At 48.1% G+C, this 15,031-nt stretch overlaps 1 protein-coding gene across 1 annotated transcript in view; it reads left to right on the forward strand.

Annotated features, from left to right (window-relative positions):
• The first annotated feature begins 1,194 nt into the window (after positions 1-1,194).
• The window catches only part of LOC149350600 (uncharacterized), a 128,620-nt gene continuing 114,783 nt past the window's right edge, over positions 1,195-15,031 (forward strand). The window contains exon 1 of the mRNA XM_089579650.1: positions 1,195-1,523. Within this exon, the coding sequence (XP_089435776.1) occupies positions 1,346-1,523 (178 nt within the window). The 5' untranslated portion in view covers positions 1,195-1,345. The remainder of the gene's footprint in view (positions 1,524-15,031) is intronic.

The raw sequence follows: 15,031 nt of genomic DNA on the forward strand, positions 1-15,031 counted from the left end.
CTTGTAGCGTTCGCTTATAGCGGAGAAACACAAGGGTATCCGTGCCTACGACAGGTTTGTGGTTTGAACTCGGTTTTAACAAGGCAGGCCAGGTTCGAAACACTTCTGCGTCGCTTATTCCTTCACAGGCGCAGCTCACGAGGGCACTGCAAATGTTAAACACCTTCGGAGGCTGCCAAAGAGGCAGGGAATTTCCGTGTTGCCACCGTCACTGCACAGTTCTCTCTGGAATGTACCGGCAGTATCTTCGTTCTTGAGCGTGGTCTGGTCATTCAATTACCAAAAGGCGTTGTATAGTGCCACCCGGTAGCTCTTCTGCGCATAGAACAGAAGGCGGAGGTCGTATTAGTAGAAGCGCGCTATTGTATAATGTGGGATTCAACTTTCATGCCATTGCCAATTATTTCAAATTATGGCCACGTGAGGAAACGCCACGATCTAACTTTGGCTTCTGGTCGCAAGAGTTGTTAAATTCTGGAAATCCCTTTTTGACCGGAGTTCCATAGGAGTAGTGTGGTATTGATAAGAAACATAGCTGTTGCAATTCTTCATTACAAAGACCTCTCTCTTTACCTAGCATCTGCAAGCTCGTTGCATAACACGAACGCTTCTGAATCCGATCGGTATGATCAAAGTGAAGCTGGTCCTTTGCTGTAAGAAACACAGGCCTTTCCTGACACTGCCCGGACAACAGGGCACATTGATCATATGACAGCGTACCCAGACGAAAGGCTCGTGTGGTGGGCGAGGGAGGGTACAGGCTCGCGCGCACCAATGCTCTAGCTGCGTCCTCAGCTGAACGCGGCTTTCCCGTGCAAACTTGTGCCGTGGCCAAAATTTCAACCGTTCTGATTTTATGCTTTTTCCGCCGGCATTCTCGGGCATAACGAGTGGCATTGTGAACGGCCCGTGTGGCAAATAAGGGAGGAGCGGCGGCATGCCTGCCGAGTCAGAGTCGACGTTGACAAGGATGGTTTAGCGCCTTCGACGGGCCCGCAAAATGAGCCTCGCGGCGGCGGCGGCGTCGCCCCTCCCCCCGGGCCGGCCCCCGCCGGGCGGCAGCGGCTGCGCCCCGGCGCTTTGCGCGCGGCCGTCCAGGTGTCGCTGGCTGCCGCCGGAGCGCCGCCATTGGGCCGCGCGTGCCCGCCTCCCCGCGGGGCGTGCCGCGCAGCGGGCTGGCAGCTGGTGGCGGCGGCGGCGCCCTCGGCCGGCTGTCGGCAGCAGAGCCCGTTTCTGTAGCGGCCAGCGCGAACGCACCGGCGGCACGCTCTAATTAATTGCGGCGAGCGGCCAGCGGGCCCGACGCGCGTGTGGGCCTGACGGCGGCGGACCCGAGTTGAGCCCGATGCTGTTGTCTGTTGAGCGCGACGTGGTGATGATGCAAGAGGAGGCCGTCAAACCTCCGCCATCGACGGCCAGCAGCGGACTGCGCGCCACCGACTTCTCGATCGCGGCGATCATGGCGCGAGAGTCGCCCGGCCAGCCGGCCAGCGCCTCGTGGCCCTCGGCAGCAGCCAGCTCCGGTGAGTGGTCGCGTGTATTCGCCGTCTCTGCGCGACGGCCGCTTTCACGGGTTCGCCGCTCCCGGCGGACCTTTGAAAACGGCCGCCACCGTGTTCGCCGCCGGCTGCCGCGCTCGCATGCCGTTCCGGCGGCTCCGCGGCGAGGCATGGCCGAGCGCGCGCGCTGCGTATACGTGGTTGCACGCAGCCTGCACTGTTCGCAGCCCCGCGCCAAGCAGGTGTCGCACACAGCCGTGTGAACACTTGCACCGGCGTTGACACGTAGGCTCCGTGCTGTGGATACCTGTGGAAGGGCACCCTCGCGCTGTGTGTCATGTGTCGAACCATGCTTGCGCTGTGTTTCGTGTCATGGACCTGTAGACGCAGTGTTCAGAGAATGTGGGCTGGGGGCTAAATCGCATGCACCGGCGCACACTGCTGCAAGCGCTTATGAAAGGAGCTGCCCCATCACGTGGTGGGTCACATCCGCTCGTTCTAGTCATTGTCCATGACGTTTGCGTGACTGATGAGGCACTCTTCAAGAGGCTTGTTTGACTGCATTTGGTGTCTAGCAGTAATCAGAGCGCAAGGGCTTGATGACGTGGGTCGGTTCAACATCGTATGCACGAGGTCAAGGGGAAACAGCTAATGACGTGTCAGGCTGCAGGATTCTAGCGCACAGCTTCAACATCCGATGTCAGTGTTGACAGCGGTGTAAAATTGATGCTGCGTTATGATATATGCTTGGCCCCCCATCCCGAGGGCGGACATGCCGTCATCCGGCAGGCAAAAGGCCGTCCAAGGCCGCCTTCCTGGCTGTTCTGCGTGCACCAGACAGGCGGTGTGGGTGGTCGTGCCCCTGCGCGCACGTGGCCACAGGATGTGCAAAACGGCCCTGCGCTCGGCAGCGCAACCTCTGTTGGCCCTCTTCGCGCCTCCAGAGAGCACCCCATCTTCATCGTCATTAGAGAGACGCGAATCAGCTTGCAGCTCCGCTTTGAACGATGGTTCATTTCATTGAGTGGATACCCTTAGGCTGGTTTCATTTGGAGATAGCCAGTTTATGGGGAAGAAAGAAAGCTTGTAACTCAGAATCAAGAATTGTTGGACGCCAAATGCCATTAAGTGGTCTGCTCAATCCGCGTTCGCATCCCTACACTTTTTTATATGCTGTTTATTGATCTGCTCACTGCGACATAATGTTGTAGGGATTAAAGTAACCAACGTTATAACAGTATAATGTTTGTACACATTGTGTACACATGATGTCATGTTTTGAACACATGGAACCGTAGGGGACTTGCCACTGTTGGAGACTGTTTACCGTTTCCACTATGCATGGTTTGCAAGTCTTTGGGAGTATGCTTCTCCGAGCTTCAGTAAGGATAAGAAAGGGAGAGCTTTGCCGGTGGCGGTTGTGCATTGAGAGGTTGTAGTTTTTCGGCTTGTACGTGGGTTGAGCGTAAATAACGTCTATGATGATAAAAAGGGATCTGTCATTTTTTATTGTCTTGAAGTCAAATTTTCCGCAGATGCAGCCTACCGGTTTACCATCATAATGGTACACATCCTAGGGACACTGTTTCGACAGCATACAATACAGTCGTGGACATCCTTCGCATGATACTTTTTGCACGCTTGCACGATACGTTTGTGACTCTCTCCATAGAACAAAAGCCCAGTGCACTATAGGGCATACCTCTCAGCAATTGTGATCGTTTACTCTATAGAACACCCACAAGCTCCTCATAGATGTGGGTCTTAGGTGACACACGTTCGTCAACGCGTTTTGATGGGAAAGATGGGATAGTTGTTCTAACGCTGGCCATAAATGTAACGTCCATGGTTCCATTACTGTCAAGGCGCCGGTGGGCTTTACTTTATGCTTCGGGCGGTACTAGCTGCAGAAATCATGCGGTTCTAACTTTGCAGCCTTAGATGCTGTGAAGTTATTTGCCGCACGCTGAACAATCAGCCAGACAAAAGAAACAAAATGACTCAAACGTACCGCAAGATATGAGCTAAATTAGGTTTTCTAGGGGTTGGTCCCGCTCTCTCTGGTGCAGAATATTGCAGGAAGACCGTCAGCCTTGGCTTCTCTGTTGCCATCGCATGAAGCACACTTCCGAAGCGTTAAGCCCTTACAAAATTTTTTTAAGACAGTCTATAGACTGTCCATAGTCTTATGTCTCTATAGATACACCGTAGAGAGCAGTCAATGGGCAATACAGATGCTATAGACAGTCTGTGGACAATCTGTAGATTTATGGCCATACACTTTTAGTAGGCTTCTGTCTATACACAGCCTATAGACTATGATTGGACAAAAATAAATATCTATAGGAAGGAAATAAAGTCCATAAGAAGTCTATAGACCGTCTATAGACCATTCTATAGAGTGTTAGGTGGAATCTACCAGGCGGCCTGTTCTACAGATTTTCGCTGAAACGCATCTTCGCTTTCCGCTCTGCAGTTGCCGCACAGAGCCACACTAGATTTTAACACTTCATGCCAGAGATAACCTAGCCTCACCGCTTGTTAAAGTGACCTACTCTGCGATTAATGTTGCACGTTTAGGCAGCTGACTTCATAAATTCGTACTATTCGAAAATTTACTGCGCTGGTTGACATGCAACGTGACTGGGCTGTTGTATCATTTTGATTCTGCTAATCTAAGCATTTATGAAGTAAAGCTGGCATCAACTCTGTATGCATGGCCCGATCAAGGTGATGGGAATATCGTTTGCGCATTGTGCTTGCGTGCTGTCCAGAAAGCTTGATCACGGCGTGCTTTATGCATCTTACATATGCAGACTCTAAAATCTTTAATTAATAAGGCAATACATTGAAAACAGTCTGCAATGACACTTTTGCAAGCTGTCATGATTGTCTATGCTTGTCACGACATGGTACATTTGATTTCCTTACACCGCGGAGATGAGTGAAAATCCTTGTTGGTGCCATTCAGTCTGTGTGTGCGAACATCGATCAGATTTATGCATTTTTCTATCCTTTGAGAAAGCAGGAGACTGTGTATGTCTGCTGACAGTATTGAACGGGCAGCCTATGGAGGGGGAGCAGTGCAGGCTTACTGTTGGCGCGAGTCTAGTCTTAAGTGGCTCATTATCTTTGATTGGCCGCACCTCATTGTTAACACGATGTTACTCAAGCTGGCGTACTAAAGGTGGCGAAAATGAAGAATATGAGTACCACGAGTACTGTGACTAACGCACCTACATGGAGTCGTGTTAGTATTGTAACTCCGGGGGCAATAGTCGTTGGATGTACCTTCAAGCTGGTGTGTTGTATTAGGCAAAGATTGGCTTCCTGCAGTTTTCGTTTTTTAGCGATTCCAAACACGTTCAGCGGGGTTGCTCAAATCGCCTCAATGTCATAAAGTTCACTACGGGCTCAGTGACGGCCCTGTGCAGAAAGACGTGATTATAGTACAGGGTCATCACCTATGCAACTCGGCCCATGCAGAGTGCATGACTTGAAACAGCTCTCCTTTTGCGTCAAGAGTTGGAGCGCCCGGTTTCGCTAATGTGTCGAACACACGTCCTGCGTCAGCATATTACACATGTCTAACAATATGTAGGAAGTATATTATCCACATTGCGCATTAAATGGTGCTGTTCAAATACAGATTTGTTCTTTGGCGCCTGAAATAAATTCAAAATTCAGCTGCGGTGCAGGTAAGGGGTATTGAGGGTGCATTAGTGGATGTGGCGGCACATGGAGTACAGCAGCGTGTGAGCATCAACTCATAAATAAAGTTTGGAAGACAGCATTGGAGCCAACGGCACGCACAGACTTTGTTTTACTGTCGTATATATACCAACGTCTCGGCCCAGAAAACAGGTAGAGACCGCAGAGAAACGCCTCAAAGCCAACGTCGGCGCTTTGTTTGTCAAACACTTACAGCGTACCGAGATAAAGCACAACCACAGCCCTTGTGAGGCCTTATTTTGGGCATTTAATTAACTTCTTAATTACTCCATTTAGGTGCCATGCTGGATTCGCGAAAATGGAGCGGCTTGTAATTAGAGGCGAATCCCGTTGCCTTCGTTCAAGAAAAAGCGAAGTCTGCTCAAAGTTGGACGAGCTAAGTGGATTTGGCTGCCAGCCGCACGTGCTGGGGGTACGAAGAGCGGCCGCGTAGGCTCCGAATGACGCCCGCGGACAGTGCGACCGATAAAGAAGCTCGATATAGAGAGAGCAGCGTTGGCTTGCTGCAGAAGGGAGATAAAACACGCTGCTCATTGGTGGCGGGCGCCGAGTCAGCGCTGACGTTAGTGTCGAGGGGCGGGGAAGAGCTCCTCCGTGCGCCGGCTATAACGATTATGCGTTGCTCAGCCCGGCCCCAGAAGGGTGCGAGCTGTCTCCTCCCAGTTCTGTATTCTTTATTGTCTAGCAGAATCTGTACGTCTGCTTGAAACAGGCTTCATTTATGCCAGTTAGAAATGACATCTTAACAACGGGGTTACAATTTGTTATATGAGCTAATTCTACCTGTATACATTTGCAAGTACCACCAGAGTTGTCGCTTTCAGGGTAGCCAAAACTCAACATGCATCCTTTGCATCCCAGCCCGCACTCGTTTCTGTTAAAAAGAAAGTCGGGTTCTTCTGATAAGCGAAGGTGAAGACTCTGTAATGAACTAAATTTGCAGCGCCAAACGTGTCAAGAAAAGCGAACTGCGAAGTAGAAAGTAGAAAGTATTTATTTAGCATAAAACATGAAATACAAACACAGAACTTCAGGGACCCAACAAAATTTGTTCCAGCAGATGGCACAAACTGTTGCACGCATTCTTCTGACGCGGTATCTTTCCCCCTTTGATTCGTCGAAGATGCGAAGCGCATTGTGCAGCGTGTCATCAATCCCAAACACATCCGCTTTTCTCCGGAACCACACTACAGCCACGCGAACATTGCAGCTTTAAAAATCGGGCATTGCACACACGAACGCCGCTAGAACGAAGGAAGTGTGGCTCGAAACGCAGCGCAAAACGCTGCTCTAAATCATCATCGTGTGAAGCACCGAGCAAGTGCCGAAGAGAGAAAAAAAAATTGAAAGCTGCTTTTGCCTGTACCCAAAGCCCCCTTCGCCAGAGTAACCAAAAGCAACGTACCGCGAAATGTTCGTGGATGCTATGCATGCATATCGGCTACTCACACGCACAGATACTCCCAAATATTGCAGATAAGGTAGAACTCACATTACGACAATGAAATTACCGGATTAAAACACACACACACACACACACACACACACACACACACACACACACACACACACACACACACACACACACACACACACACACACACACACACACACACACATGCAGGCACGCATGCATGCATGTAAGCTTGATTAATTTGGAAAACCTTTACTGGACCACTTCGTCAATAGCAACGTTATGCACATTATTGTTTTGAACGTTTTTCGGTACATGAGTCCTAATGAGCAACTATTTTATGGAGCCGACGCTAATGGTCGAAAGCTAAGACAATTCCTCCATTTCTTAAAGCCTACCCCAGCAGAAAGCAAGTCCTTGAGGGAATATAGTATTTTCTCTCCGTAGCAGTTACGGAGGCTTATAGCCGCGCCTTCTTCCTCCGATAGCCATAAAACGTTAGTCTCCTGTTCGCATACTCGTCGGTGGTTTGACTCGCATCTTAAACACTTGCAACGAAATGGACCATGCAGACCCAGTTTGCATATCAAAACAGCGCGACAAACCAGAAAACTTGTACAGAAATTATGTATTTCCTCCCCGATTCTGGGTCCACTCAACAAAGGTTCTTTGTGGTTATGCTTAAACCTGGTACACTGCATCATCAAGGGAACCTGCGTAATGAGCGCATCTGTTCAACACTGCTCAAGAATTCACTATTATCGGCTCTACTACGAAGCTCAAGCTGCCCATGGCCACTTCGCGACAACCTCCGCAACAACACCTCTTTTTCTGCCTGCGCTGTGCATGATAGCTGCACTGTGCCGCTGCTGCAAACGCGTTTTGTAAGATTATCTGTGGTGCTTCTGGCAAGGTGTAGGTCTGCGTTCTAGCGAGAATAGGCCATGCTGCACCACTGGAGCGATGGAAAGGTGCATCGAATTCACACCATGGAATTCTCGAAGTTTATATATTCCATTTCAGCGACCCCCTATTTGGAGTCAGTGACGCTTAGCACTTCAGCTAAAATAACTCAGTTAATTATCACATTCAGGGGACGCATATCCCAGTCATAGCTGCTCGCATCAAGGTTGCAGCTGTCTTTTAATGGAAAACTCGAATAGCTCACATTATTTTCAAAGCACGCTTGATTGAACTACTGGAATGTTCGACAAGTCAAAGAATACCGTACACCCTTGCGCACCCTTCCACCCGAAGGAGCTACAACACCCTTGCACCCGCGCAGCTTTGAAGGGTCCATGGCTGCATTAAAGGTGCTAACGTGCTCAGCGCACCCTTTTCCAAAAAATGAGGGTGTGGAAAGGGTGCAGCCATGAGCACCTTTAAGGGTGCAAATTTTTTTACTGTGTGGAGCAGTGATAGGACAGTGGCCGCTCATAATTGGCTGACACACAGCTGTCGGCAAGGCCCGCTATTGCCCTTCATAAGTAATACTGGATGACATCGGAACATCATGAATACTTGTCATAGTGCTGCAACGTAAGGGCTTAATGAAGAAGCTACGGTTTAGAAGCCTGACATCTTTCTTTTGACTGTACTTGCCGTGCTGTTGTGCGGAAGCAGGAGATAAGCATTTTGTTTTTGGCAGTGGCGTCCTGTCAAGAAAGTAGTCCACCTGTCACGTTTTATGTGACAAACACGGAGACATAGTTGCATTGTTTCTTATTTCATTTGATAGAGATATGAGATGGCACTAAACACACTACATATACAGAATACGCGCTCTATACATACACTATATACAAGATATATGCGCTGCCATCGCCGTGGCTAACTTTATGTTAGTGAGCGGGGCTTGGCAGAAGATTTTATGCAAAGTGCACCGCGTAATTCTTCGCACCCCACACCTGCGAGCCCACCTGCCTTTGTGGTTATAAGGTTCAGAGAACAGTACAACGCCGTTGGCTCCTGAGCCGACTGGTTATGTTTCTGTCGTCCACACTGAAAATTTGCACCGTGACGCGTGTCCTGTTGTGTTTTATATGCGAGCGACCAGCGCCACGCTGTACCAGTTCAAATATTCCTGAGTAATGAACTTCAGTTCCTGAAAGCATACTACGCGTCGAGAAACTTTGCTTCCGCCGTGGTTGCGAAAACAGCGCTGATTGACGTTTGTATGTTACATCACGTTGAATGTTTCAAGGTGTCTGTCAATTTCGTTGCGGAAACGGCAGGCAGTGTGTACTAGGCATTTTTTTCGCATCAGTGAAAGCTTTTCTTTACTGTCCTAGAATATTCAGAGCCTGTGCGAAGAGAGCCCTGCCAATGGAATCGGGAGTTAATGCCACGACAGTGCAAATGCTCGTCCTCCTATAATGTGTTGCAAGAACCTTAACAGTGAAAACCCTGTTCAAGTTAGTCTTATTCTGCAGGCTTTCTTAAGCCGATGTTGTCGACTTTCGCTCGAAGCGTCATGAAGGAGAACCAAGATTTTGTGGGGAACAAGAGTCAGGTCTTAACTTACAACGACGGAAGTACCCGTCTTGTATTTTTGTTCATGGAGTCAACAGGATGTTGAGGCTAGAGAGCATGTGCTTGAGATAAATTTCGTTTATGTGTATGTCTGGGAGCAGTTTTTGACAGAGCCATGCGGCATACAGCGGCCTTCTGTCTTCCATGTCCGAGAATCCAGAAGGATCCGGACATTTGCTTGTGGACTCGCGTGTGCTTTTGGGCTAGATTTCGCATGGTTGCGCTTTTAACATGTTTCGGAGGATTTGGGCGTCGCTCTGCGTGTGTTAATAAATGGTGCGCATTACTGCTGCGCCACAGTGTCAGTGTGATATTGGAACTATTTGGTTTTGCATTGCATTAAACAAAACGGGCTGCGACTTTAATTAGACCTTTTACCGTTTTGTACTGATGCATCACACTCTTCTTCCTATTTATAAGTCCTAGAGCCATTCATTGCCAATTTTGAATATAACTGTCAAAAAATGCGCTATTTGCATAAAAATAAACTGCCAGGGAAACGGTTGTTTCAAAATTCGGCACCGAATGAATTTCATTACATTACAAATGCTTTCGATCAGGCGATGTAACAGTCGGTTGCCATTACTTATGCAATATGCGGTGGCGGAAATTCTAAGGCCGTGTTCATCTTTTTATGATACAGGTACTGATTAAGGAATCCTCCCCATTCTTTGGTCTGCAGCAAATGAAATAATTGCAACAGGCACTAGCCGAACGGTGTATATGTTTTGCATCGGTCGGTACATGAAACTTCATTTTGACGAGACTATATGGATCACAACTAGAAGCAACGCATCATCCTTGCTGGCCCGATAGTGTGGCTATTTGCACCTGTCCTGGTTGTTGTAAGGTGCTCCCTTTTTGCTTTTGAGAAATTTGCTGTTACGCGTATTATTTCGCTTTGACGCTTTCCTCGCTTTCGACGTTGAATGAAGAAATTACGCAAAACCTTCAGTATTTAACACAAGTAGGAGACATTCTGTAATGGCGATTGAAGCGGTTGGTTCGGCCGTCTTTAGCATCAGGATAAAAAGCTTCCAGCGATCAAGAGGCTGGCATCTTTTGAGAGGATTGCGTAAGGGGCTTCGCTGCTTATTGCCGCAACATCAGCAGCGGCGGCAGGGTCATCGGCAGCGAAGTGCACGTGCGGTCATGTTATTGGCTCAAATCGACATGTCCGGAGGACTTCCACCACTTTTTGCTTTTCACCTAGAGGCTGTTCTCAAATCATGCCTCTAAACCGCGCTTTCACTTCGCCGGCGTCCGCTGTAGGTCCACTTGCTGTTTATCTTGCGGTGACATATGCCGGCGTTTAAAACTCGACGCTGCGCACAGGATATCGCAGCGGCTGGAATTGCAGTTCACGACAGAAGTTAGCTTTGGTCTTCGTGACAGCGCATGGTGCGGCAAGCACACCTCCCTAAGCCTCGGGCATGAGTCGCTTGAATAACGCATTTCTGTCTCCCTGTCTACCTCTCGAAGCTGAAGTTAAGCACGCGGCGTCAAACCGGAAGAAACCGAAACTGCTCGTAACAGTCGCAGCGCACTGATATATACGTTTTCTCGGCGTATTCTTTTGTTTTCTTGCTCCTAGTTTATACATCGGTGCTCATTGTATCGGTCTCAGAGCTGGGGCGGCTTTGTGTTCGACTCTTGGACGGGGCGGCCCCATTTGAGCCAAGTATTTCTTGGACTTTTTTCGTCAAAAAAGAAGGGTTCAAGCATGGTTTTTCTATGTTAAAGTTCGCGCTCCGGAAAGAGGCGGGGGGGGGGGGGGGCATAGATCTGCCTCTGTCTTAGAGAAAGGTGTACTTTATTATAAAAGGGTCTTATCATATTTAATTATACCATTTGTTCGCTATGACAATATGCCATCAGGCAGTGTGAGAGAAATCTGAAGCTGCAGCGTCCTTTCGTGCCAGTTCCTTACCCTGCGTAAAGACTGTTGAAGGTTAGTGGTGTAGTTTGTAATGGTGAAAGATAATGTATCGATCTATACTGACTTTCTTGTTGTCTTCGCCGTCTTTTTGAGGAAGTTGTTTGTCGGCCGGTCTTTTTACTATCTCTCAAACACGATGGCAACCAACCGTTACATTCCTTTGGAAGGAGGCTGTGCCACAATACGAAGAATTTAAAATGAGCATTTCCTTAAGGTTTGCTAATCGCTATGCCCGTTTAATTCGAACTCACGGAAGCTGTTGTAAAATGCTATATTTGTAGAAGCATGATGTTCGAGATCCCCCCACTAGTGAGTGGCAGTAACAGGGATGTTTGAAGGGGTAACAGAATGATCGGCAAAATATCCTCACCGTTACCTTTCTCTCTTTTACCCTAACCATTAGAAAATATCAGTCAAGCATCCCGTGGCTAAAGGCAGCCGTATCTGTTGCCTGCATAGGTGGTTCATCGCTAAGCCCCTTTCATTTTAGTATCGAGCTGTCCTTCACAGGCGCACTTCGTGTATGCTGCGTATGCCGCCGTACGCGTCGCCTAACTCATTCGATGGCGCTTAACGGAGAAGAGATTACGACAAGGTTGCACAGGATTATGTACCATAAGTCGAGGTACTTGCAAAACGTCCTACGAGAACGGGCATGATGCACTCATTACGTTACTTTTCAACCTTTGAGTAGATATTTCGGCATAGCACAGCTTGAACATGTTTTTAAAGAGCGGCATTTTACTCATCGGAACAAAGAAACTTTAGATGAATGGGGCATACTTTCTAGCAAGAAGACAGTTTGAGTCACTGATACATAAACAAATCTCGATTATACAAGGATATATTGTAGGATGTATTGTTTTGCCGACACAAAATATACGGAAATTCAGGACACGTTTTCGACGTTGTGGGACCTGTCTCCTAAAACTCCACTCCATTCTGACTAGCGGGAGAGGTTCCTCCTTCTAACCTCAATATATTTTCTCATTCCGGTCTTAAGAGTGCATTTCCCTTAAGCATACTTCTTGAACGCAATTGTGCAGCGAATCACTACGCCGTATGATGAGAGGGAGATATTACGTAGCAATTGAGAGTTAAGAACCGTCGGTCCTGACAAATTCCTAGCCGTTACTCCTTTCATGTTTTCACATAAACGTTTGGTTCATTTTATGTGGTTTAACGTCCCAAAGCGACTCAGGCTATGAGAGACGCCGCAGTGGAGGGCTCCGGAGATTTCGACCATCTGGGGTTCTTTAACGTGAACTGACATCGCACAGCACACGGCCTCTAGAATTTCGCCTCCATTGAAATTCGACCGCCGCGGCCGGGATCGAACCCACGTCTTTCGGGTCAGCAGCCGAGCACCGTAGCCACTGAGCCACCGCGGCGGCTGTTTTCACATAAAGGCATGAAGCTCCGCACTATTTTTTTTTTTTTTCATTGTAAGAGTTACTTTTGCGTGTGGGATTCCGCCTACCTTTAGTTGTTTTCCAGTGGTGTCCTTCTTTGTTCACGCGGCTGTAAAAGCAGAACTTTGCCACCGCTTTGAGCCACAACGGGCACGGAGTGCTAAATACGGCTAAGTTTTGACGCTTCAAATCTCTTCTTCTGTATGGTGTTGTGTAATGAATCAGTCGATATCCTACCATTTCAAGAATAGTCCCGACTTCCTTAGTCAGTCCTTTCAGAAACACTGCGCTGTAAGTGACGTCGTGCGCCGTACTCCTGGTTTGCCGAGACGAACTTCAGCAACGCAATGAGGCTACCTGGCGATCGCAGTTTTTTTTTTTTAAATCGTCCTCAGGCCACTTGGAGCGTGGCGGTCTCCACACTAGCGTCGCTTTAGGCAGCGAGAAGGGCTGCTCATCTCGCTGCTTATAGGACATCGAAGGCGCCGAGCATTGCACTAACATCATAGGCTTGGCGGCTGCGCCGGTCACAGGTGAAGTAGCCCGAACGCTTGTAAGGCACTGCACATTGCCGCTGTCAGAGGCGTCATATTAAAGTGCATGCAAAAGCAATATTGGTGCTTTCAAAAGAGTCCGGCTCATGCGAGTCGTTCTCAGGAAAACAAGCGAATAAGGAGCCGTGGAGATTCATCTTGAATTGCAATGGTCTCCCTCTTGGCAAAAAAGCTGCTGCATTTCATGATGAATTCCCCGTGTAAACTTAAAACACTAAAATAACCGGACGATCAGACATCTGATGCGACAATTGTGCGAAAGCAGTTGGATTTACCCTCGATAATTACTTTATTTCGCTCTAACGATTGTGTTTACTCAAAGTCGAGGCTCCACAAACGCGACAGAAGTTTCCTGGAGAGTGAACATGGTGCGATGGGGTGGGGTGGTGGATCGAAAGTTGCGGTAGGTGGGTGGGCAGCCCCCAAGCAGGGTGGTGCGGAAGAAGATGCAGCCCCTCGCTGAGGCTGGAGGCTCCACTTCGACAGGCAGCATATTTCTAAAAAGAGAGGGGGGGGGGGGGGGCTGGATTAGCATTGCTTTCGCAGTAAAAAAAAAAAAAGTCTAGATAGCGCCTTACATTTTCGCCTGTCAAGGAAATGGACAGCAAAGTATTACGTCACTTTTTGGAGCGCTGGTTATTCCACTTCGGATCCACAACACTTGTGGTGGTCATTTCCTTTCAGCCGGGAACTGCGTTATCTGTGGCGAATAGTTATCTTCTTGTCTCTCAATTGCTCTTTACAGCTGTACAGAATCGCAATGTGCGGACAGGGCTGCAACGGGGTTCTTTCGGCTTGCGAGCGCAGCTCTCTGAGACGCCACGTGGGCCACGCGCTGCGCGCACAAAGGGACTCCAGTAGAACGTGCACGGTGGCGAAGGGCGGGGTTATCGATCGCACTGGGCGGAGAGACCGGCGCCTTTCAAGACACGTGATTACGGCGAGAGCTGTCCGGCTGTCTTTAACCGCTGAAGAAATTGGCGCCGATGGATAATTCACTATATATCAGAGCGGCAACCGTGTTTGTTCCAGTACGTTCAAATCGCCCAATTGGGCATTAGCGTACGAGGGACAAAGAGTTGCAAAAGCTCTGTAATCAAATGCAAACATAAACAGACCCAGCAGAAATGCAGCTACAATCACTTCCATGCACATCGGCAGTGGTGCACAATCCCTGAAAAGTATACGTTGTTAACTGTAACATGCAAAAGTGCAATAGTGCGCAAAAAGATAAGAGAAACAGTCAACGGCTTATGGTACAAGGTACGATCATATATAAGTTAGACCCGTAAATATGCTCTAAGAGTGCCCGGAAAGCTACTGTCATTTAATGTAGCTGTTTCGTTTGACATTCTGTTCCATTCATATACTGTGCGAGGGAAAAAATCTGATTTAAATACAGATTTTGGGCAGGAAGTTTCTGGTATTTAACGGCTATGGTCTCTGTCGGAAATGTATGTGCAAGATGCTAGTTAAGGTCAATGCCAAATTTTTTATTGAGAATGTCATTTAAGAAGATTAATCTGAAGAAGGTCTCACGTACCTGTTGGTTATCCCAGCCTAGCTGCTTTTTCAACGCACTGATACTACTGTGACAATAACATTAGTTTAAAGTGAAATGTTCCACATGATTTTGTATTGCGCCCTGTTTCTTGATGAGGGTTTTAGTAGAAGGAATCCCACAATGTCGTCACTTATTCTGAAACTGAGCGTGCGTTTCGGATTTAGAGAACTTGTTTCACGTCACTGGGCACGTTGCAGAAATTTCTTTTAATGAAGTTTAGTACGCGACCAGCCTTCAAAACTATTAGTCAACATACTTATTCATGATGGAATTTGTGGGTGCGAACAAACAAAAAACAGAGAAGATACGACAGGACAGGCGCCTTTTTCAGAAAACAACTAGTTTAATGGGAAGGCAATGTGAAGTTAATAGGAAATTAATGGGA

Source organism: Amblyomma mixtum, chromosome 3 (assembly GCF_055824585.1).
Source record: "Amblyomma mixtum isolate Tamu chromosome 3, ASM5582458v1, whole genome shotgun sequence".
Classification (NCBI taxonomy): Eukaryota; Metazoa; Arthropoda; class Arachnida; order Ixodida; family Ixodidae; genus Amblyomma; species Amblyomma mixtum.